Source organism: Poeciliopsis prolifica, unplaced genomic scaffold (assembly GCF_027474105.1).
Source record: "Poeciliopsis prolifica strain line A6 unplaced genomic scaffold, Auburn_PproV2 SCAFFOLD015, whole genome shotgun sequence".
Classification (NCBI taxonomy): domain Eukaryota; kingdom Metazoa; phylum Chordata; class Actinopteri; order Cyprinodontiformes; family Poeciliidae; genus Poeciliopsis; species Poeciliopsis prolifica.
The window spans coordinates 11,690,743-11,712,849 of record NW_026562390.1 but is presented as its reverse complement, the minus strand read 5'-3'; the positions used below and the strand labels follow the sequence as shown (position 1 = coordinate 11,712,849).

General features: G+C 37.6%; 1 protein-coding gene across 1 annotated transcript; it reads right to left on the bottom strand.

Annotated features, from left to right (window-relative positions):
• Positions 1 to 634: 634 nt before the first annotated feature.
• prlra (prolactin receptor a) lies at positions 635 to 20,386 on the bottom strand. Its single transcript, XM_055040275.1, has 9 exons — positions 20,200 to 20,386; positions 12,338 to 12,428; positions 10,984 to 11,116; positions 5,347 to 5,516; positions 4,408 to 4,574; positions 4,051 to 4,192; positions 3,203 to 3,299; positions 2,914 to 2,983; positions 635 to 2,806 (listed from the first exon to the last, which is right to left on the bottom strand). Exons 2-9 carry the CDS (start codon positions 12,405 to 12,407, stop codon positions 1,742 to 1,744), a joined length of 1,914 nt encoding a protein of 637 aa, XP_054896250.1. The 5' UTR covers positions 12,408 to 12,428; positions 20,200 to 20,386; the 3' UTR covers positions 635 to 1,741.
• Positions 20,387 to 22,107: the final 1,721 nt, after the last annotated feature.

Sequence of the window (22,107 nt, the reverse complement as noted above, 5' to 3'; positions counted from 1 at the left end):
CCACTACTCTATATATTAGTTCAGGGTAAAGTATGGACACTATACTATTTATTGTACATTCGCTTGACCCGCAAAATGACACAAAGCCTATAGAGAATAACAGACATCTGTTGCTTCATTAAACAGCTGGCTGTGCAATGCATTTTCTCTCATTAATCTCACCCACTAAGAATAGGACTTGCATTTTAGACAGAGTAAATAATAAGGAACCGTTTTCAAGGTCAAAATGTTTTTTCAAAAAGGGGATTACATCTGACTCAAACGCACCAACAGCAGGTGAAACAAGAGTTAGACTCCAACTGTTCAGCCAGAATTCATCAGGAAGTTTGCTGACTTTTTACGAAAGAGTCACATAATCAAGATAGAACAGATGCATGCACAAACCATATTAAGAGTTGTGCAAGTGTTGGTTATTTTTATTAATTAAAATTGTTCATCTCTTTAGTTCATTAATACCACATGAAAAAATGAGTGGTTGAAAAAAATAAATTGCATCTAAAGCTGAAAAATATATAATTACATAAAAATGCGAGGCAACCACTTTTCTCTCTATAATTATATAATTTGACAGTAATAAAAAAAAACTGTAATATATCTTCATGTTTGTATAAAGGTAAAAAGGGAACAAACCACATACTGTTACAGCGTAATTTTATTATAAACTCAATTTTTAAAACATGCTTTCCAAAGTAACTTGATGGCTGTTTCTTATGTATTGGAAATATGTTCACAAGTGTAGCTATACCCACAAGGTCAGTGCACTGTTGTACAAAGAGATTCAACTTTTATGACACAAATTTCCCATCAAAAACTACACATCATTATAGATTTCTTTGACTCAGTAAATGTACATAATCTCCTCTGCGTGACAAAATACCTCAGTAAATTCTTGGTTGTTATTTTTTTTAACCTCATGTTTAATATTCAAGCACACACACACAAGAGCGCACACACACACACACAGATATCAAAACACATATATAAACCAAAATAAAAGATCTTAAAATAAGTCTTCATATATTAATGTCCATTTAAAGAAGAAGCCTCATACTCTAAAAGACATCCCCTCTTTTAGCGTTTTTTTGGATGCTCAAATACAAACTTTTATACTTTTCAGCCAAATATTTCACACCGTTATCTGTGTGACAGAGCCGGTGACAGTGAAGAGCGCATAATGTGATTTACATCATTTTTATATGCAAATATTTCACAGCATATTTAACAGCAACACAGAAAATAGCATAAATATACTTTGCATTAATTTGCACAAACCCCTCCCTCAGAAGGGGTAACTGGAGCTGTACAACAAGGAGAAACTTAAATGCCCTAGGCAAAGTGTTCAGGGGTTCTTTTTATAAATATTTTGTTATATTTGTAATATGTACAATGTACATCAAGTGCTTTACAATATATTTTAGAGGTAAGATACCAGCTTGCAGTATAATCAGCATAGAAACATAGAACATGTAGTACCTCATAAACTAAGATACATTTTTATTCTTAATCTGAATGACAATTATGCTATTTAATCATCTGAAAAATTGTGGCTGTTAAATACCAGTGTTCCATCTTGACAGCAAAAGGAAAAAAAAAATATTTCCATGAAAGCAAAATTGTCTTTGCAACCAATTTTGGAAAGATGCAATCATTGTCAGTGTGGTTTTTGTCCTTGTTTCAGTTCTTAGGCTTAACGTGTTCCACTCACAATGTTCACCAGCTGCCAGATTAATATCCAAAGCACCTAGTAAGTGGGAAGGCCAAACATGGTGGCGGTGTCGACGTAACCACTGGCTGCCCTTTCGTCAAGAATTGGCAAAGCGGTGTTAACGCCAGTCGCAGAGTTCTGCAAAGTGGGAGTGATGGATGCCATGCAGCCAGTCGGTGTTGCTCTGCTTATCATTTCTTCTTCATAAGGGCGCATATTCTTCTCTTCCTCAATAGCATCTCTCTGAAGAAGTAGTAACCCATTATTATTGTTCACCATCCTCACCCTGCTGTAGTCCTCTGTTTGGTGGCTTACGGTATGGCTGTTTTCCTGGATTGGGGTAACAGGGTGAAGAAGAACCACGTCCTCGTCACTGACCCTGTGGACTTCGACATACTCGGTGGGCCTGACATTGAGTGCATGAACATCCAATGGCGCTCCCATGTAGTCGACATGTGCCGTATTGAGGTCTTTCTGGGCCTGGAGGTGCTCATGGTCTGCCGTCTGGGGATGCAGTAGATGAGATTGCTTGTGGTCATAGCTACACTCCCAGTAATTTGGCTGAGTGAAGTAAGATGACAAGGAGTTTGGGGTGAACAGGCTGTCTGAAAGACAGTGTTGTTTCCCCATCTTAGGTTTGTTTGGTCGATTCACTGGGCTAAGACTGTACTGAGGCAGTGGAGAAAACAAAGAAGGCCAGCTCTTCACCTTCTCCTTCTCATTGGAAATATTTGGGATCTGCTCATTTTCATGAGAACATGCCAGGAGTTCCTCCTCCAGGGCTTCCTCGTGACTTTTTGTATCAACCTCAGCCTGACTACCCTCCTGATCTGACTGCTGCCCATCTTCTTTGTCACCTCCGCCCTTATCGGTAAGCAGTGTGTGGCTGTCGCAGCTGCCCCTGCCAGAATCATTGTCACATGTGGAGTTTTCAGTTTTGAAGCTATCGTCTTGAAGATCTTTGCCTTCATCCATGATTAGTTCACGCTCCTCTGGGATATACACCTCTAAATATTGCACGAGAAAATCCTCATAGTTGGATGTGGTTGGGGGGAAATCAGACACCACCAGTGAGCTGAAGATGTCCTCAGATTTGCCACTCTGCACGTAAAAAGTATCTGGTTACAAAGACGTCATGATTCAAATATCTACTTTAACATGTATTATGTAGCAGTCAGCACATCTTCAGTCGAAAAGCTCTGGTTTACCTTGAGAAGTTGTTTGTCAATCCCCTTGATCTTAGGTCCTGGCACTGGTGGCAGAAGGTAGTGCTTCACACTGCATGTGCAAAAAGTTAGAAAGGTAATAAAAATTAACATTATATATATATATATATATATATATATATATATATATATATATATATATATATATATATATATATATATATATATTATATATATATATATATATATATATATATATATATATATATATATGTGTGTGTGTGTGTTTAATGTCTAGTACATACAATTTACTAAAAATGTTCATTCTTACCTATGATAGTTCATGTATATCATCCAAATAAAGATGAAGAGGATGAAGGCAGCAAAGACTGCAATAAGGGTCCACACTGACCTCTCCTGTGGTAAATCTGAATGAAACAGGACAGTAACGACAGACTTAGAACATGTAAATGATTGTATTAATGTAGCATTTTCTTCTCTTCTCTCCCAAGTCACTTTTATGCCACAAGGCAAATTGTTTTCCTGGAACACAGTGGAAAAATGTGAATTAAGCACATAGTAATTCAGTTTTCCTTATTGGAAAATCACTTGCTTGCAAGGATAGGGTAACTAAGCTTATGGGATGCAAAATGGGAAAATGGCGTAAATAACAAATCCTCCCACAGCTCTCTATATTACTAGTTACTGAATCCACACAAACACCAGGTGGAAAGGTTCAATCCACTCTGACCACAGAATAGTGAAACATGCATTCCTCCAAGTTTAAGTTTTTGGTTCTCCATAAAAAATTGTCCACGTTCATGATGACAGTTAGATGCTGTGAAACCTAAAATAATGTCTTGATTGCTTCAGTCAAGCTTCTGGGACTTGCATGAATATATTGCCTTTCCACTCTCTGCAATAGTACAATCACAAACTCAGTGTGTTTTGCTTTAACTTACTGGGATGGGCCAACACAAAGTTTTGTAACTGTGAAGTGGAAGTAACATGAATATGTATATGCTGTTGCAGCTGTAATTTTAACCAACAAAGTGATTGGCTTTTTTTTTCTAAAATGCAAATTATGCATTTTAAAAAGCTAATTTTTCAAATATGGTTGTACAGTGTCAACTGTATTTAGACAGTTGTACAGTTACAGTTTGTGGGTGAAGGACTTACATTCAGGAACTTTGACACGGGTTGAGGGGCTCCATTCACTCCAAAAGCCATGATCAGGCTTACAGCGAACCTGAACATCATAAGTACCACCTGACCTCAGGCTGTAAATCTTAAAAATCTTCCTCTGGCCTGCAGAGAGCTCCTGGAAATGAAACACATGTACATATGAGTCAGGCGAGGTCAGTAAATTGTGGCCGTCTATGTAGATTTTAGGTGTGGTGTTGGGGTTTAAACATCCAACCCTGGCTTTGTGACACATCAGCTTTCTGACATGGAACTAAATGCAAAGTTTCACATTTTAAAGACAAATGCTCAAACCACCAGGCCATTCCATCTCAATGGCAGTGGTTTACTCACCTCCCATTTATTCTCATTTTCCAACTTGAGTCGGACCTCGTAGAAGAGAGTGATCCAACCCGAACGGGTGTCAGCCATTTTGGGAGGGTTCCATGTCACTTGAAGATAAGGCCAGTCTTTGTCCTCTGTGACATTCACTACCACTTCTTCTGGAGGATTGGGCTTGACTGTGGAGAGAGGGAAAGAGAACATGTGTTTATTAGATCTGATGAGACCCAATAACGAATGACAAGAAATCAAAAAGGTTTTCAGTCAATAATAAGCGCCCTTCACTCCAGATGTGCTCATATATAGACAGGTCCAGCTGAGGAACTCTGACATTCTAGCTCTGACTACTGATGTATATTTTTGAGCAGGGTGTAAGAGCAATTATTCAGACTTCAAATTATAAACCTACTGCAAAAATAGACAAGGCTGGGTGGGGGCAGAGGTGAGTGAAAGACCCTGATATCAATTAGCCCTGATATTCAGTCATTGTAATATTCTAATGAAAAGGATAAGTGGAGCACTTACAGATCCTCTAAACCCAAGATAAAATATACTCCAGGTTAGTCAGGCATGCGCCTCTTCCATTACCATCTTGAAAAAGGGAACAATTTTCAAACCTCTAAAATAGTCTGACTTTTTATTTCAAAAACGTGTAATATTAGCGTTGAAGAAGATGGAAAGAAGAAGCGGAATGATTTTTATATATATTATAAGATTATTTTCTAAAGCTGACTGGCAGCCTTTAGCTTAAAAATGTTACCGCAATAGCAATAGACTTGAATTTTTCTGTAGTGTCTGCAACAGCAAAAGTCCAGATATAACAACTATGATTTTTCACAGTACAAAAAACAACACGAGTGGTATTCTGTCGAAAAACATGTTTTCTACTAAAATTCTCTCAAGGAGTTGTGTCAGGGCCGTCACACTGAACCTTTGCCACTTTCCCCTCACCGATGTAGACGACATCTATGTCAACGGGATTGGAAAATGTGCTTCCCATCGCGTTGGTCGCCACAACAGTGATGTTGTAGTTCACCCAGATGGACGTCACATTCTTGCTGAAGAAGCAAGAGTTCTTGCCGGCTGTTTTGTAGTCAGGACACTCGAACACACTCTCAGAGCTGTTGAGGAGAAGGAAAACATTATGCAGCTGTGTTTTTTCAGACACTGTGCAGTAAAATACCAATAACAGGATGTGTTTTTGCACTACAATTTCTATTTAAGAAATATGTATTTTGAGAGGATATTTTATTTATTTAAGTTTATTTGGTAGAGACAGACACACAATAACGTAGACAAACAAGCAGTCCCATGTTTGCGTCATAGTGCAATAGCAACAACTAATTCGTAGCACTTGTCCTTAGATGGGCTTTTAAAAAGTACCTTTAAAAATTGAACTCAAAATTTTTAAAAAAGAGAGGGTGATTCAGGATGAATTGAGAATTTATTTTCTTCTCAATAGTGAACAGATTTTCTGAAAGGAGGAAGAACCATTAACTACAACAATAGGAGATACGTAGACAACTAATGAATTCAAAGAATTACGAATTCTGTAAAATTTTCTGAAACACTCAACAACCCTCTTGTTGTGTTATGATGTTACCTTGTGTGTAGGCTATTTTGTTTATGAAAATAATATTTTTGATGATATAATGGAGCCTCAACAACCACTGCAGACAAAACCCCATTAGACTTGTGGTGGGTAAATGAGTATAGCCTTGAGAATTGGTATGGACCTGATGGGAACATATTGTTGTTGCATCAGTGCAGGCAGCTGCCACTGACCGAGGGGGGGAATCGTTGTGATTTTGTAACATTCAGGAAGCAATGATCTCAACTCACAAGGAAGTGATTTGTTGCTAATCTAAAAGATCTACATGTTTTAAAGTTTTGGGATGAAATTCCCAAGCTCTTCCTTGTGTGTTTTTTTTAAACTAGACTTGAATTAAAATTCAATTCAATGCTTGTGCATTGAATTAAAAAATTAATGTTTTTATATTCCACATAATAAAGTATACACTTATTAGACTCAAGAATAAATTGGGAAATTAATTAATAGAAAGTTTATTGTCATCTGAAAATATACACCAGACCGTGCATATCACTATGAAATTTCATTCTACTGACTTATAATGGACTATGGACCAAGCTTTAAAAGCTTTTATTGCTTTGACACCAATAAAATAGTTTATTGTAAGCGACACTTTCTTGTAAACAAATTTGAAACACGGACAAAAATAACCAACTGAGTCTCAAGGGAGGCTTTTTGGATTGAATGCAAAAAAATATGACAGCCATTTTCAGTTTGAGCCATACTGAGGTGTGGAAGTAGACTGAGGCTTGTATACAATTTCAAGATATAAAAAAGATTTTAAATTCCGAATTTGATTTGACAGTTTCTACAGCTTAACGTCTTTTTAGATATGTCAGAAAATGTCAGAATGACCAAAGTCAATACTGCCCGTCCGCCACCTGCTGCTTTGTACTACCCGGTAGCTGACTAAAAGAAGTCTACCACTTTTTTTTTGAGTACAAAGGACACAAGTAATTCAGCTGTGAATTTCCTGCTGTGCTAAACAGCTAAAAGTCATAGCATGAATTAGGTAAATCAAGTGCACTTCAAACAGTTCACCCAGATCACATAAATGGTTATTGAATAGAATATGGCTGTTGCTGAGCTCTGTGGGCTTCCATATATCAGTGGTGCCTTAGCATAGGTCTTATAGTCTGAAGCAATTTAGCACATGTTCACAAAGTTTTTCTGTTGGAGAAAAATGCTGTGCTCTGCTGTACCACAGGCGGGTGCATTATTTAAGTGATGCATTCATTATTATCATAATGAATGATAATAAAGACAGATAATTATTACTGTAACATGAGCAGTATGAATAATATGGCATGGAAAGAATCCTAAATGAACAAATGACTTGTTAGTGTCACCCTAGAACAGAAGCAACAGACTTTGTGATGAAGCTGAGAGACCTTAATTTTTGGAGACAAGTCACATGGTCAGATGAAACTAAAATTGAAGTGTACTAGACTGTGAAGTACAGAGGTGAAAGGTTCATATTGTCGAGATGTTTTGCTGCAAGAAGGACTGTCATAAGAAATATTACAACACAAACAAAAAAGATCATGGGGGCAATATTAACGCAACATCTGAAGCCAGGAAGTCAAATTTGTGGGCAGAGATAGCTGGTAAAGGAAACTCAATTACATCAGTTCACTTATAGCCCTTATGTGGATTATGTGATAGTCAGCGTATCTAAGTAATGTACACTCAAACATGTTTTTGCATAAACCTTTCTGATGTAGTATAATTTGTAACAACAAAAGACACACTGGGTGCTCTTCCTTAGGCCAACCACATACTTGACAGTTTTCTCATTAAGTAGAGGATGTGTTCTGACCCACTAAAAAAATATGCCAATAAATGCTACTTATGCATTTAGGTCTCGGGCCATGTTTCTAGTATCGCTAGCTGGATTTAACAATCATCATTCCTAACATAGCTGTCACCCTAAGTGGTGAAACTTAACAGCACTTTCCCTGAATCATAATTCAGCCACATCTGCCTGCTATATATTTTTGCCACAAAGAGGTCCAGGGTGACGCAGACTTATTAGAATTTAATTTCTCCTTCCTGAATTGCTGCAAAAATCATGCATAAACTGAGTTCAACAGAAAAGTGACTATTGTGAGGAACTAGTCTCTGCATTTCTGTCAAAACAATTGCTTTCTTGTCAATAGTCAAATATAATCGCTTTAAGATTTTTAGGGGATAAACCTTGACTCAGCTTTAGTTCTTAAAATGGCAAGCAAAGAGACAAAGAGATAAAATGAACAAATAAATAAATGAGAGGTCTATGATACTTTTTCTTTTATAAAAACAATTATGGAGTTATTTGCTGTACTGTGGCGTGGCTGAAGGTAGGAGGATCTTGATGCTATATTGTCATTTCAAAGAGATAGCCCTGAACTATTAAAGCAAGGTTCATACATATTCTGATTAGTTGGTCTATCTGAAGCTGAAACTAATAACTTCAGAGTGGTCAAGACTTTCACCATCTTGTCACAAACAACTCAAACAAATATTGCAGAAATTAATTAGCTGGAGTAGTATCAATGACAAGAGGAGAAACGTCACCAATGAGCTCACAGTATAAAACATGACAAAAAAACAAGTTAATCTTTTCCAGTTAGATGGACAGAGGATTATTAGTTGGGTGGGAAAAATCAATATAGTGTCATTGAACTAATCAGCCAGAACATTTTTATTAACAGACTTTAAATGCTTTATATGTTTTGTTCTCAGTGTGCATTTCACACAAGACCACTGGTGGCACAACGCTTCTTACCTCTATTTATTGTGTAATCAACTATTAGCACCTTTGTAAATAACCTTCTAATGAAATTATTATCATTGTTAAGAGGTTCAGAGCGCTTTCAGAAAAATATGTTTTTAAGACTGGAGGTGTTTTGATGGCAGAAAGTTACTTTGTTGTTGGTCCCTCCTGGTTTAAGGCTTATGGTCCTTCCTGTGATTTTCAGTCTCTATTTGTCTTATCAACATGTATCTCAGCTGAGTGGATTAGGCTATAAACAAAAACTAATCCGCTCCATCCTCTCCTTTTCCACATCTGTGTTGGCTCCTTATCAGCCCTACTCACGTTTTAAACTCCCCCTTCCCAGGAACAGGCAGTGCCACATAACCCGTTACAATCTTTATCCTCTTACACCAGTCTGCTGCCCTCAGTGATTCACATTATGAGGTTTTCTCTCTGTGGTTCAGACAGAGGGGAGCAAGTGAAATGCATCCTCTTTTACATCTAATTGTGCTTGAAAATAGGTACAGAATTTACTCTGTATTTGTCCACAGCTGATAGACATAAACCAAAAGACTTTTAGGGATTTTCATCTTTAAATAAATAAATAAATAAAATAACAACACGCCTTCAAGCTATGCAATATTTTGTGTTAGTCTGTCACATCAAATTATTGCAAGATACATAAAAGTGTTTAGTTGAAATATGAAAGGATGCCAAAGAAGTCGCAGGAGTATGATTAACACTGCAAAGCTCTCCATTATCCTGGGTGAACACAAAATGATCCCAAAGTCTCATAGCAAACGTTGCTAGAAACAGATACCCTTTGAAGTAAAACTTAAAATAGCCAAAAGCTGAACTAATTTCTGTTATTTTGTCCATCTGAAAAAAAAGTGATTGAAATTAGAACTGAGTTGTATCTCTAGATCTCAGTCAGAAACATGCACACACACGTAGTGATTCTACTTAATATCCACATGTCAGAAAAGAATGAAAATGATGTGCATTCCTAAGCCTTTCTCTATCTGCTCCAAACATGTATGTACTGTTATCAAATAGGAACTTGAATGTATTCAAAAATTCATGAGGTCAAGCCACAGAGTAAGAAACGCTATCTTCTGGTCTCTGAAAAAAATTGATTGGTTCCTTTCAAAACTCTCTCATTGAGTTGTTTCTTTGCTTTTCTTACCACATATTTAACCCATATGGATGAGGGTGGCTCACTGGTACACTAAAAATCAACACAACTGATGAAATGGAAATTAACAAGAGCAACAAATATATTTTTAGCAACCAGGAATGTTTATTATAGACAATCCAAAAGGTTTAAAACATTTCATAATGCCAACATATTTAAAATTATGTAAAAAAGACCATAAAAGATAAGTGTGGTCAATGCAATTAAATATAAAAGAAACCTTTTGAAAAAGAACCAGATGCTAATATTAAAAGTATAACAAGAAAGATTCCTAGGAGGCTACAAAATAATTATACAGCACAGTATACATATTGCCAAATCTGCTATTGCTAATTCTCATTATTGAGTATTTTAAAAATATTTTAAAGACATTGAACTCTTACAAAAATGTCATATTTGATTTTGTTTTTCTAACTTTGGTAGTCTTTCCCAGCTAAAACTGTATGAAGATATGTACAAAGAAAAGTTATGATCAGACTTGTCCAAGCTCTTGCATAGCACTGAGTTGAACATCTCAGTCTTGACATGATTAAACAGGTCTCTTCTGAAAACGTTTCACTTTTACTTTTCTGCACTTTTCTGATCCACTTTCCTCAGCTGAACAGCAGATTTAAAAAATGCCATCTGTGGTCCACTTTTCATTGTGTAATTTACATTTAATATTGAAGCATGATGAGCAAAATTCCATTAGACGGCAAAAAATCCTACGGTATGAGTTTTACCCACATCTGTAAAGTAATACACAATCAACTTTAAAAGAGTTGGAGCCTTTTTCAGTAGTCGATAGAGTAAGAATGTCTTATTAGTCAACTCCATCAACACAACTGGTCAACATCAACTACTTTTTTGTTTTGCTTTGTTTTTATTAATCTCAAGCAAGGACACGACAGGGTGTTGAGCTTTCAGCACATGCCCCCATAAACACAGTGCATAGAAATATTAACAATTCATTAGTCAAGGACACATGCTGACGGTAACAGGATTGAGACAGACTTCACTTTGATTAGATATCTGGAGGTTTTTTAATATCACTAGATCTAGTTACGCCCCCAGGAAGCAACTTACCCTTCTTTGCGATAGTACAAGGCGTAGGTGGTTGGAAGCCCACCATCAGAGCCTGGCATCCACCAGCAGGTGAAGGTCTCTTTTTCTGGAGAGCGACAACTGATATTTGTGGGCTTCCCTGGTGGGCTGTATCCTAAAGACAAAAGACACAAATAAATTAATTTGCAAAAAAAAATAATGGTCATTAATGTAATTTATGAGCAGTTATTTACAACAAGTTAATTATTCAGTGTTGGATCCTGTTTCTTGTTTCAACAGCCAGTCAACCTTAAGGCACATCTCAGATGTCTTCACTCATTAGCAGAGACTGCCGAAATTCTGTTTAAGTCTGAATCCAAACACCTGACTTTCTCGCTTTGTGATAATTTAAAACACACACACAAAAAAAAAATGAATTAACGATGTTACAGATTGATAAAAAAAAAAAAATCCTGGATCTTATTATGTATTTTTTTTCTTTTCCATGTTTAAAAACTGAGAAAGGTTTGTAAACCTAAAAGGTTTCATTGGGCCGAATATATACTCATCTGTTTAGTCATGTTTTCCTCTGAAACTGCTGACGCTAATAGCTCTGATCAGGAAGGATGGATTTAATGAAATTTCATTTTTAACTAGGCTTTTCCAGACTGTGTAGGAATCCTGTCTTAAATATTGAAAGTAGTCTTTGATCAATACTTAAGCGTTATATATACATTTGCTTTGTGCTTTCAGGCTGCTAAAAGGTGTTTCCATGCTAAGAATGAGGGACGATTCAATTCAGTCAACCACTGCCCGTTGACTTGCTCATGATTTTGAGAAACAACATAATTGAATTTCAATTTGTTTATGAGTCCAGATTGCATTGGATTGATTTGATTATAAATTTCTGGATTGGATCTGTTTGTCTTGTAAAATGACTTACAATAACTTGCTGTGAATGGGTGTAAAATACATAAACTGAACTAAGTAAAACACATACATAAGGTGAGAACAGGAGTGATCTTTTTGTCAAATGAACACACATTTAACAAAATGAACATGCAGAAAACAAACAAGTATTATTTTTGGATACAGAAGTTGCAATCAAATTTAACTAATGAGCTGGTTCATTAGGGTCATTTATTCCTCCCACACGATGAAGAGCAGGAGCAACTGAACACAAACACATTACCTGCTGGAAAATATTCATTTTCATTAAAATAATAGTATCAAAAGATCATTTAATTTTACTGCTGTTAATACGGATTCTGAAATGATGAAAAGAAGATTCTGAATTGGTTCGTATTTGCTTATACATATATTAAAAGGCCTTAAATCCAGGGAAGGTGTTTAGAAGCTGGGGTTAATCTAAGTTCAAATCCAATGGTGAACTTACCCTCTCCTGCTGCAATTTGGATAAATAACATCAACAGCCACAGCAGAACAACTTCCCAAACCTTCTTCATCGTGGCACCACAAAGCCTTTGCTGTGGGATCGAGCAAAAAACACAAACAAAGACAGGTGAGCATGGCAGACTGGCTGATACGGGGCACTTGACCAATCACTTGACCCATAACATTCGCGATGAAACGGAAAAAAATTGCTGTTTGCAGTGGAGGCATTTGTCTGCTGCTGGCACATTCTGTACTGACATGAAAACCCAGCATGCTGCAATAATATTTACTAAAGGAACAACAAAAAAACTACATGAAGAGATATGGCACAAGTGAACACTATTCATAACAGAAGAAAAAACATCAAATACTTTATTACAGAGGGAAGATGTCAAACATTTACTCAGAAAGCATTTGTGGAGCGAGAGCTGTTAACATTCAACCCAACGCAGAGGGCAAGGAGGAGAAAAATAGAATGAAGGTAAGCAAATGAGAAAAAAAAAAACTCTTGTTGACTCTCTTACTAAAGATTTAAAAACAGAGACACCCACACACATTCTCTCAGTTTTTCTGACTACCTCTACCAGCTGGTAAAGGCAACGTAACTCATTGCATAACCTGAGCTGGGGCTCCATGACAGCAGAAGGCTGGATTGCCATTACCCACAACCGTCTAGACTTCCCACATCTGCCTAGCTACGGACAGATGTCTTCATTTGTGTGTCTAAACCTTTGTTTTTCAAATGACTGATAAAAGGAGGAATACAAGAGGACTATAGGATGAAACAGAAAAATGGCTGGAAAGAAACACTCACGTGTTATTGCCTAACACTAGCATTAAATGCTGAGCACCTTCAGTGCAGCACTTTCTTGTAGACAATCAAGGGACGTTCTTTTGTTCAGTGCGAACATTTGCAAATGAACTTCCTTTCAAGTGCTGTAGATGTTTATGCAAACAAAATGTAAAACAAAACGTCATCTTCCTATTTACTTCCACCTAGCAGGACAGTGCAACATACATGCAAATTATGGTTTTTATTTCACAAACCATCCTGTTGCTGTAGTTTTGATTAAAACGAGTCACAATTTTTAATCAAAAAGACCCAACATGAATTTGTATGCAATTTATAGTGATTTTGATTTGGCTCTGAAACTAAGTGCACTCACAGCCTGTTTCCACTGTTAAACCAGCATGACAGAATACGGAAGAAAAACTTCCTTTCCTTCCATGCTGATCAGCACGCACACTGTACAACACAACTAATGAGCATGCTGAAAACATGGAGGTAGAACATTTAAATATAGGAGTGGCTGTGGTTTCCCAAAGCATGGCACTGCAGTGCTTTATGACAATGTACTCCAGCCCTGGATTCAGACGGATGCCCTCAGTTGAGTCTTTTTCCTCAATTTTCTTAATGTTTTTTTGCTGTTTTTTGTTGTTGTTGTTAACCGAGTAACTTCTTTTTTTTATTTGACGCATACAAACATGTAACACTAAATTAGTGGGATTACTGCAGATCAGACTCCCACATTTGATGTTGAAATATTCCAGAACAATCCATGTTTAAATAAATTATATTGCTTTTTATATTTTCACTATTAAAATCGCCACCTTTCGTTTAATGTTAGGAGATTTTATATGAGTTTACGATCAAAGAAAAAGCTGAACGCGACTATAAAGTGGAAGGAAAATTATAAATATTTTCAGATATTTTATAAAAATACATATCGTCATGTTGGTCAATATTTTGTACAGTAGGTACAAGTAAAATTTTTTGGATTACGCCTTTAAAATTTTGCATATCTAGAGACTGACATTTTTAAACATTCTTCTTTACAACATACCTTAAACTCAATCACATCGGGTGACTGTCAGTTATCAAGTTTTGCCACAGATTATTAATTAGATTCAGAAATTGACTTTGACTAAGAAATTGCTTAGAAATTGCTTTGATCTAAGCCACTCCCTTGTAGCTCTGGATAAATGTTTAGGGTTGCAACTCATCTATAAAGGCTTAAGCTTTGGAGTGATGACTCTTAGTTGCTCTTTCATCAAAGTCTCTTCTAATCTGTAGATCCCTGCAGCTTCTCCAGAATAACCAGTCACTTTACTGCTCTCTTTGTTCACCTTGTTGTTCTATGTGAACACCCATGGTAGGTCTCGGTTGTCAAGCTCAGTTTAGAAGATGGGTGGAAAATTCTCCTTGACCAAACAAATAATATGTGTTAAATTCTTAAAACACCTGAAACTCTCTTAATCATTTGTTTTGAGAGCCATAGATCTTCATGTCTGACCTGTCTGGTCTATAGGTAGATTTAGAGGGTTTGAAGTTGCAATAAACTATTTTGGTTTCAATGATGAATTGATATAGTCATTATACCACTGACAGGACTGATTAGCCAGCCCTATCAGTCTGATTATGGCTGGGTAAATATGCATGAAGCCCTTTGAAAAGGTTAATTTATGATTATAATGAACTATAAAAAGTGTGGCTCGTTTCCCTTCCACTTCACTAGCATGATACACTTTGTGCTGGTCTGACATTAAACCTATAAGCACCATGTATGACCATAATGTGGTCATACTATAACAAAACGTGGAAAAATCTTAGGCGTAGTTACTTTTGCAAGACTGTGTAAAAATGTCTCTACTCACATTTGTTTTCTTTGTTTTACTTTATTTCTACATATTATTTGTGTATCTCACAAACTGTTCTTAGAGTTAGATTTTCCAGGAAAGGGCTTGTATTTCCAACATATTTGTGTTATAGTACAGTCATAAAAAGCAAAATAGTTTTGTCAACCGCTGGAATGTAAACACATTGCGGGGTGAAACAATCTGAAATGGGCGATCTCCAACATGCTAAGACTTACTTCGCAACTCATCTGAATGCCAAGGATCTGCCTGCAAACCACCACTATGTGTGCCTCCAGGTAAATTCTGCATTAATAATGTGCTGCAATAATGCTGAGGGATGTGGCTGCCCGGGCATGTGTTGTCACACAGCCTCTGCCTAACTACTAGTTTAAGTCTACCTTGTGCAACACTGCGGCCAGTGTTTCTCAACATATATCTGAAACTTTTCCATTGACACATTCATTCTGGAGACACCTTGTTTATCTTTAAGAACCTTAGAACACGAACCATATTCAGCTCATGTATATAGTGCCTTCATTTCAGGAACGTCACCATGATCTGATAATTGGCATTAAGATCAAGGGACCGGATTAGCCTCCTGCTACATATAGCCCTCTTACATAACCAGCAGCCGAGACTGCGGGACATAAGCTACTACCCATTGCAGCAAATCTTTTTCCCTAAACCTCGCAATGATGTACAGTTTTTATGATATGGTTGTGCACTTTTTATGCTTTGCTTCTTTATTTTTGGCGTAAGCTTTCTGTCAGAAATGCTTTAGTCACCCTTATCAGAGGGCTTTAAAACCCTCTGATAAGGTTCTAAAAACCCGCTTTCTGATCATATCTCAATCAGTCTTAAGTCCAGTTCCTGACTAGGACCCCGCATACCTTAATTAATATATCTTTAACTATTCAGTGCTAGACGTTATAGGATTATTACCTAGCCTCTCGACCTAAGTGCTTTTGTGCAGATTTTCTGTCAGAAAGCTCTGAAGGGTTTCTGCTAAGTAGAATTTATAGTTCCATCAATAAAGTCATTTGTCCAGGTCCTAAGGCAGTAAAGTAGCCCTAGACCTTTACACTGTTGCTACCATGTCTTGCCAGTATATTGCTTTTTTCTGTAATGCAGTGTGAATTTTATCTAATTTCTAACTGAACACACACCTTCCAAGAAGTTTCATATTTGTCTCGACAGCCCACCGATTGCTCTCCAAAAAGTCACAGAGGTCATTATGGTCTGCTTTGGAAAATGCAGAAAAGGCCTTCCTGTTATTTTTAGTCCGCAGGGGTCTGTCACCATTTAACTATTGCATTGATGTCATTCTTTTTGATGTTGATTCATGAACACTTAATGGAGGCAAGTGAGGCTGCAGTGCTTACAATGCTAATTTGGGTTCTTTTTTGTCACCCTTGCACAAATCTCTTCAAAAGTTTCATGTTCCATCTTTTCTCCACTAGTAAGAAATTAAAATTAAAGTGGATTACCAGCATTCATTTGTGATTTAACAAGGAGTCAATTTTTTTCACACAGACTCAAATTACTTTGCCTAGCTTCACCCCTAAATAAATAAAATCATTTGTTAACTGCCTTTTTGTTTTCGCACATATTTGTTTAGTATTAAAATCTGTTTTATAACCTGCAACACTTCAGTGTGACAAAAAGCAAAAACATAAGGAATCCCTAGGGAGGCAAATCACTTTTCCCCATTGTTTGTATTTAATTCAGTTCTTGCCCTTCCCAGTTTTGTTTGAATCAGTCCCGATTTCTGCCTTTGAGTTTTCAACTCGGAGCGCCTTTGAGTTTGCTTCGTTAAAAGTGTTTTTCCACCTTACTCGGCTTCTGCTTGCATCCCGAAACACATCATCTCTGCTGAGAGCAACCATACACATGAGAAAGTGATATCCAAGCAACAGAATGCACAACACACATGTATTTGATGCAACATGCACCTGCATGTGTGTCTACACAGCATGTGGATGGAATGAAGTTACAAGCTGTAAACTGAACTACATGTGAAACGTTCTTCACACTACCAGTAAGTTGTTTAAGATAAATTTGTTCTGCCTACATGATAAATTAGCATCTTTGTGTTGTTGTTCTTTTTTTCTATGATGTGCAGAAAACACTCTGATAAACCAATTATGTTACCTGTTCTCCCATAAAGAACATGGCAAACAAAAGATGCGACCCAGAAGACTAACACCCACATCCAGATTTTGGGTGAATCATTCATGAGCCGAGTCCTCCTCTACCATCTCAATTTCAGAAGGTGAGGAGAGGATGTATCAAATGGTGTGCTGAGGGCAACTGTGAGCAGAGAGAGGTGTCACCAGGTGGCAGACGTGTGATTAAATTGCACACCTTTGTGTGCATCACATGTACATTTTTCTCTTATTAATAGTCAAAGCAGTCTCAGGAGGCCTGACCGACACAGCTGACTTTACGGCATTTCTCTTTCCAAGAACCTGTTTCTAGATTCCAAAAGGTTACGAGAACAACCAGAGGAGTGTGCAATATATCCTGAATGATTTACAGCACATTTATGAATCTCAGGTTTATATTAACTTGAGCTTAGTAGGATTAATATAAAAAAGAAGAAAAGGTAAAGAAGACCATTTGAGTTCTTGGTAATACTTTCTTTAAAAGCTGGAAAAACAACCTCTCAGTTTCCTGGTACTGAAAACTTTTTTTAAACACAGAGAGAGCAAAGATGATGCGGTCCAACAGGTTTGGCATGACTGAAACGTGGTTCATTATGGCAACAGCTCCTCCACTTTCTAACCCTTTCTGTGAATTTACGCTACAATCCATTTCGTGATTCTGGTCGCGAAGTGCATGCAGGTACCTTGGCAGAAGGAATAACAGATAGCAGAAATTGCTGAAACTTCCCTCGTATCATAAGCTTGACCCGAAACCCTGCTCAAACTGGAACAAACTTAACACTTCCCAGTATTATAAAAAACCGGTTTGAACAGCAGCGCAAACAGATTTCTAGGAACTATTTTTTTCACAGTCATACGGGTATTCAGGGTTGGGAAGCTACAGAATGCATTATCAAAAGGCATAAAGGGATTCCAGGTACACAGAAACTGGACTAACTAATACATGGGCTATAATATATTCTGAACTGCCTAAAACTTACATGAGATTTACGACTCATGTAAATCTGTACATTGAGTTGTTGATTTTTGTTCTAACCACAGACTGTAGGGTATGCAGTGAGTTTTTCTTGAAATATTTCGGATAGATCTCACATTTATGTTTAAGTTAAAATATGAATTTTATCGATGTGCCTCAAAACCAAAGATGCAACGATTCCATTAAAGTTGAACAAATGAGCTGCCGACTCTTTGATGGAATGTATTTCACATAAAACAAGACATGAAGAAATTTAAATACTTTTACCAAATCTTAATTGCACTTGTCCTGAAATCAATAAAATGTGCATCAAAGCACATGCTAGGGGTTGATGTAAAAAAAAAAAAAGAGATAAATTTTAAGTCTGATGCATTTAATGAAAGGGTGAAAATGAGAACAGAGACTGTCTCTGGTCTGTAGGTGATCAAGCGATGCATGTTACATGAAAATAATTTATGAGTGAAGTCAACTGTTAAATTATACATTCGGGTATTTGCAGTTCGAATATTCTGCTTGATAAAAGGCATGTATACTTATGGAAAGGCAACACCGATATGAACAAACATAATTATATATGCACAAAACCTTAACTACAAGTACAACATAGGGGCAAAAATAAAAAAATATGCACAAAGGGGTCAACAACATTGTTCAATGTGAACTTTTAAAACATATAGCATTGCCCTTTGTCAGCCACACAGATTGTCCTGCTTGAGATTGTGTGGTCTGTGAAATTTCACTTGCTACCTTTTCTTGCCCAACTAACTTACATCTGACAGTTTAAACATGGAAAACAGCTTCAAGGACAGCACACAAGCACACACACACACACACACACACACACACACACACACACACACACACACACACACACACACACACACACACACACACACACCCCCACACACACACATACACACACACCCTTCCCTCACTGCAGTCCTAATGATCCCACTTATCTTCAGTCAGCTCAAAGTCAAGACATAGGTTTGCGAGATAAGAGCGGCAGCTAAATTTATGGGCCACTTCTCCTACACCGGCAACTGTTTGAGAAAGAAACAATATTAGTTCAGCTGTTTTCTAAAGAGGACACATTAGCCTGATGTTTGTGCTCATTTATCTGACACAGGAATAGGCATAAGAACATAAATCAGCATAAATGTTACATTTCTGAATGTGGATCCGAGGCAGGCGCATCTGCTGGGACTTTTTAAAAATAAAAATGGTCACGGACATCTCAAACCCAAGTCCAGATGTTGTTGGGCATTCAGAGAGACGGGCAAAAATGCAGATTTATTCATCGGTTGAAGCAAAACAATTGGGTTAGGTCACCATTTGACCCATCTGTGAAGAACTTTAATGATCTAGCCGTGAATTGAGTTGCTGCTTATTGTGGTTCCAATCAACAAGTGGACACCATCTACTGACCACTGCATCCTTTACATTGAGAACAGAAGCTTGAAGGTGAATTTACAGCCCAGAATGCAATAGCTGTCATTTGATAAGGGCTGGGTCTTTACTGACCGGTTTACAGACTGATAACAGTTAGACTGCTGTGCACTTGCGTTGGCATGAAATTAGCCCGCTGCATTCAATGTCATTAAAAAGTAGCTGGGGTTTTTGGGTTTTTTTACTGGTTGTGTCTTTTCAATAATTAAACAAAGCTATGCCGACTTTCAACATGCACTCCTTTAAAAGTTTTAAAGCGCCGGAAGTCAATTAAAGCCTCCGTGTCTGACTTGAAGCGGAGAGAGTCGGTAAGCTGCAGGCAACTGACAGAGTAATCCCGTGTTGAGGTGATCAGCCTGGTCCTGCAAAGGTTGAGAACTTTGTCACCTCTTCTCGGCACTGACGTTCAGTCCGTTAAAAACAGGAAGAATGACCCAGGTTAAAAACCAGCTGAAACTCTGCATCCTCTCATCCTCATTTATGCACGATAAACGAAGTGAAAACTACATTCTTGCTTCTTTTTTTTTTCCAATTCAAACTCTAGAGACCAAAGACATTTTTTATATATATTCTTTCCTAGCCATTTTATAACAATTACAAAAACAAAACAAGAAAAAGAGAAGAGGAGGAGTTTACCGGCAGACGACAGGTGTATCAGCGCCTCCGCTGAAGTGACTCCTGTGACGGACCGAGCAACTTTTACCCGCTCTCAACTTTCCTGCTTTCCTCGAAAAGTTGTCAGGCGAGGTGCGCACACGCTCCACCGAACCGTGGGAATCGGGTTGGAACCGCTCCGCGCGCTCGTCTCGTCCCGTCTGCAAAGGAAGCGCGACTGGCGCTCTCCTCGCGCCCTGATGGATCAGAGGAGGGCGGGGCTGGAGCCGGGGAGACCCAGCCTCCAAGCCCCGCCCACCGCTCCGGTTGCCACAGAGGAGCAGAGGACTGGCTCAACGAGTTTTGTTGTCAGTTTAAAAAAATATATATACCTGGGGATTACGTAGATCTGGTTAAACTGTGTCGCTGAGGCTATTTTCTGTTACTTCATGCTTCAAATATATCCATATTATAAAAATAATAGAGATCAATTAGAATTTAAAAAAGCATTTATTTGCTTTATAGCAAAAATAATCACTGTTTGTGTAATCAGAACGTTAAATAAACCAACATAGCCATACCTTTAAACAATCTGAAAACTTGTCATGCAAGGGCTGTGTAACCTTCAGATAGGGCGGAACACCTGTGCATCTGTTTGAAGATAACATCAAACACATTGTATAGTTGGGTGGCGTCTTGGGAGAAAAAAAAATCTAAGTAATTCAGCCAAGCTGTCAGAAAGAGTTCTGTGGACTTCTATACTCTGATCCGTTCCTTGGAGCCATTCCAGATGACTGAACTTGCCACTTTCAATAACATTAATCCTGAATGTGAAAATATGCAACAATCAAATTGTTCAGGATGTTCACATGTTTTGGTGCTAAATTTGTGTATCGACCCCAGAATAAATTTTATATAATCAATGTATTATCTCTTCTTCTAACAGCAGAGCAGCCATGTTAGTTTGTTTACATCTCGTCATCATATCATTTGTCTGATTATAGGTATGTAAAAATGAACATTTGTTTTTGTTTTTTTCTTTTGTGATATCTATTTTTGTCATTGTTGCTATGATAAAATCTTAGATGTTTGGAATGGGAACCTCTTTACACACTTGTCAACATGTGTCTCTCCATATAAAACGAGCAATTTCCCATCTTAGAAACTGCGGTTTCTAAGATGAAACCATAGTTTAAGGTTCAGTTTTATCTTGACATCCTGCACTGCAATGTGATTATGATCTAGGTGATCTAGGAAATGCCAAACATAAAAGCTTGGGTGAACCTGAGAGTGAGCTTCCAGGAATTAATGTTGCCCAGGTATTGGTGATAATAACTAATACATGTTACCGTATGTAATCGGGTTGCAAGTGATGATGGTAACTTTGAAGAAAATGAACACCAGCATTTTATTTTTTTAATGTGTGTTTGGGAAGGCATTTCGCTGCAGTCTTTAAAAAATGTAAACACGCTCCCTATCTGTCATCCTATCAGGGAACAGGCGTCCATGTTGGTATCAGAAAGGAAAACACACTTTAAAATGCTCCCCTGTGGTAAACCAAGACAATTTGCCTGTGCTGTAATTATGCCCATTATAACCAAAGAAAAGGCTGCCGTCTTTATGCTGCAAGGTCCTGGCTTTCTCTGCAAAACAAAAATAGTCACGTCTCCTTGGGGGGGGGTGCAACACATGGTGCCTGCTTGGCGCTCGCTACCTTAGTAACTTTTGGTAGCTCTGAGTATGAACAAATATTGTAAAAAGCACCATGAGCGTCTGAATGATGTGCTGTAAATCACTTTTTATCCTTTTCCCTCTTTCCTCTTACAGAGAGCTATAAAGATTGTTTGGTCTCCAAGTACTGTACATTAGGTCTGTGCAGAAAACCTGTCCTTGACTCTCTTTTCTGTACTTTTACATAAATGTGTAAACTGAAGAGTATTTTTTGAGAGC

What these genes read in the sequence shown, in the direction of transcription:
- prlra (XM_055040275.1), bottom strand. Translation starts at nt 12,407, where the DNA reads ATGAAGAAGGTTTGGGAAGTTGTTCTGCTGTGGCTGTTGATGTTATTT. An exon ending in TTGTACTATCGCAAAGAAGG is followed by an intron (nt 5,517 to 10,983) that starts GTAAGTTGCTTC and finishes TCTCCTCAACAG; the next exon opens with CTCTGAGAGTGTGTTCGAGT. An exon ending in ATATACATGAACTATCATAG is followed by an intron (nt 2,984 to 3,202) that starts GTAAGAATGAAC and finishes TTGCACATGCAG; the next exon opens with TGTGAAGCACTACCTTCTGC.